At 41.4% G+C, this 2304-nt stretch overlaps 1 protein-coding gene across 1 annotated transcript; it reads right to left on the reverse strand.

Moving 5' to 3' along the window:
• Positions 1-1200: 1200 nt before the first annotated feature.
• LOC135489989 (uncharacterized) lies at positions 1201-1551 on the reverse strand. The gene has a single exon (XM_064775631.1). The coding sequence runs from the start codon at positions 1549-1551 to the stop codon at positions 1201-1203; it is 351 nt and encodes a 116-aa protein (XP_064631701.1).
• Positions 1552-2304: the final 753 nt, after the last annotated feature.

Genomic DNA, 2304 nt, shown 5'->3' on the forward strand with positions numbered 1-2304 from the left:
GCAGTTACTAAAGTCTTACTACGAGCCACGTAAATCGTTATTAGTAGCAATTTTACGAAGGCTTCATGAATAAGGCCCAGTGAGCTTCGCTTCCGCATCACTCACGATTACTATTATTACGAATTACGAATTCTTTGTCATCCAACACAGTACATGCACGAATATAAAGAATTCGTCTTCGTAATCGTAATTCGTGAGTGATGCGGAAACTCACTAGTAACCCAAGGAGGCCGATTTCAACATTTTACATAATATGAATTTCATTAAGTTCACCCATTAGATCGCTGTATTGCTATGTTCTAAATGGTATTAGGACAATTACCCCCTGGGCATCTGCCCACCCCCAGAAGATTGCCTGCCCCAGAACAAGTCTAAGGGGCAGTTGTCCTGGGGGCTATTGTCCAGGGGGTGGGTTGGGGGCAGTTGTCCTGGGGCAATTGTCTGGAGGGCAGTTGTCCAGGGCATATAATGTCCTGAATTGTTTTTTATTGCTTATAATTTGTTTCCAGCATCGAAATACATCTTGCTCAGCTTGAAAAAGAAAATTGCAAGGTTTATAAGAGGTGCTGCAAAATTACAATTACCAAATTTTCATTTGGCTATTCTGGGCATGGGTATGAAGATTTCTCTATCTTTCGTACACAAACAGCACAGAACAAGCTAGTAAGTTCAAAATCACATATAACTCATTTTGGTCAAAATATCACTTACTAGCTTTTTCCATTTGACGGTAGAATTGCCATAGAACCGTTGTAAATTTGACTTGAATAAAGATAAACATTCTTAAAAGATGATTACTGATTACTTTTATTCGAAACTACAGGATAATGAAAACATAGATACATTGCAATTAAAGATTATTAAAGATATGGGTGCATGTTACCATGGCCTACTTACATTGAATCTTAAAGATGCATTTCGTCATTATAGTTGCCAGCATCCCTGTTTTCTGATTACAATTTCCATTTCTGGAGAATTGTTACCCGTGAGACCATCTATCTAGCATACAGCAATCCAAATATTACAGACCGATTGAAAACGTCCTGGTGGCAGATGCTTCAAGAGGAATTTACCCAATTGAGTTTAAAATGTTTTACCTAAAATGGAACTAAAACCGATAAAGGCATAAAAACAATTGTTATCCACTCTGCTAAACAATTACAAAAGCTACGATTTCAAACAACTACATGTAGTAAAATATTAAAGCTGACCTCCATCAACAACAACAACAAAACCGGTGGACGATTTCGCCTCTCCGAGTAAACATTCCGGTGACATGTATGAAGGGGATCCAGGTGTGCTTCCGAAGGCTGTAGTTGTCCCAGCAAACAACTTCTTTACAAGACTTACACCGAGGTCGCACAATTTCGTCGTGAAACATCCTCTCTTGATAAGAATGTTGCTTGGTTTTATGTCCCGATGCAATGCCACATGAGCTAGGGAGTGCATATAAGCAACCCCTTGCAATACCTGCTTCATGATGTGTGGCTTGTTGTCTTGCTTGATTGCCATATTTTCTTTCGTGTCGGGATCAAAGATTGCATCTTCCATATTGCTGCCGTCTATTATTCATTTACAAGGTACATCGCCGTAGGGTCCTTAGCTGTGGCTAGGAACTGAATGATATTAGGATGCCTTAGCTTCGTACTGACCAATATTTCACTCGCGATCATCTTGAGCACTTGTTGCTTATTCCGTTTCGGAAGTACAATCTCCTTGATGGCTACAGCTGACCCAGCCCAATGACCAAGATAAACTGTTCCGAAAGTCCCCTTTCCTAGCGGAATTGACCGCTCGATATTGAGGTCCTTCACTTCGACTTGTGGCACAGCAAAACTGTCGGAAGGTGCATGGTCGCGGTCCGAGATGTCGGGGATAGTGGGGACAGCACACCTGTCAGCTGATGTACTAGTAGAACTTGAATCATCACGAACGTTAGATGTTGCAGGCGATAAACCGGTATCATGAGTGTTAGGTCCGGGTACAGCAACACTGTTATCTATTGCATGATCAATTTTGATTCCACGCGAAATTTCTGTGTCATTTCCGTCGGTAACTTGACAATGATAAACACCGGGATCCTTTACTATAAGTAGACAATACTTCTCTCCGCTACGAATCACGACACCATCCTTACACCAATCGAACCTGGTCCTCTCTTTGTCATGGTAACTGGTGACAACACCGATAAGGAAATCCCGACCGTCGTACCCATAAATTTCATCTGGATGATGAAGGATGAAGCCCGATGTATTCTCGAGACCAGACGGAAATTTGAACGTTGCTTTCTCATCCTTTCCTTTG

The sequence above is a fragment of the Lineus longissimus genome, chromosome 6 (genome assembly GCF_910592395.1).
Source record: "Lineus longissimus chromosome 6, tnLinLong1.2, whole genome shotgun sequence".
Taxonomy (NCBI): Eukaryota; Metazoa; Nemertea; class Pilidiophora; order Heteronemertea; family Lineidae; genus Lineus; species Lineus longissimus.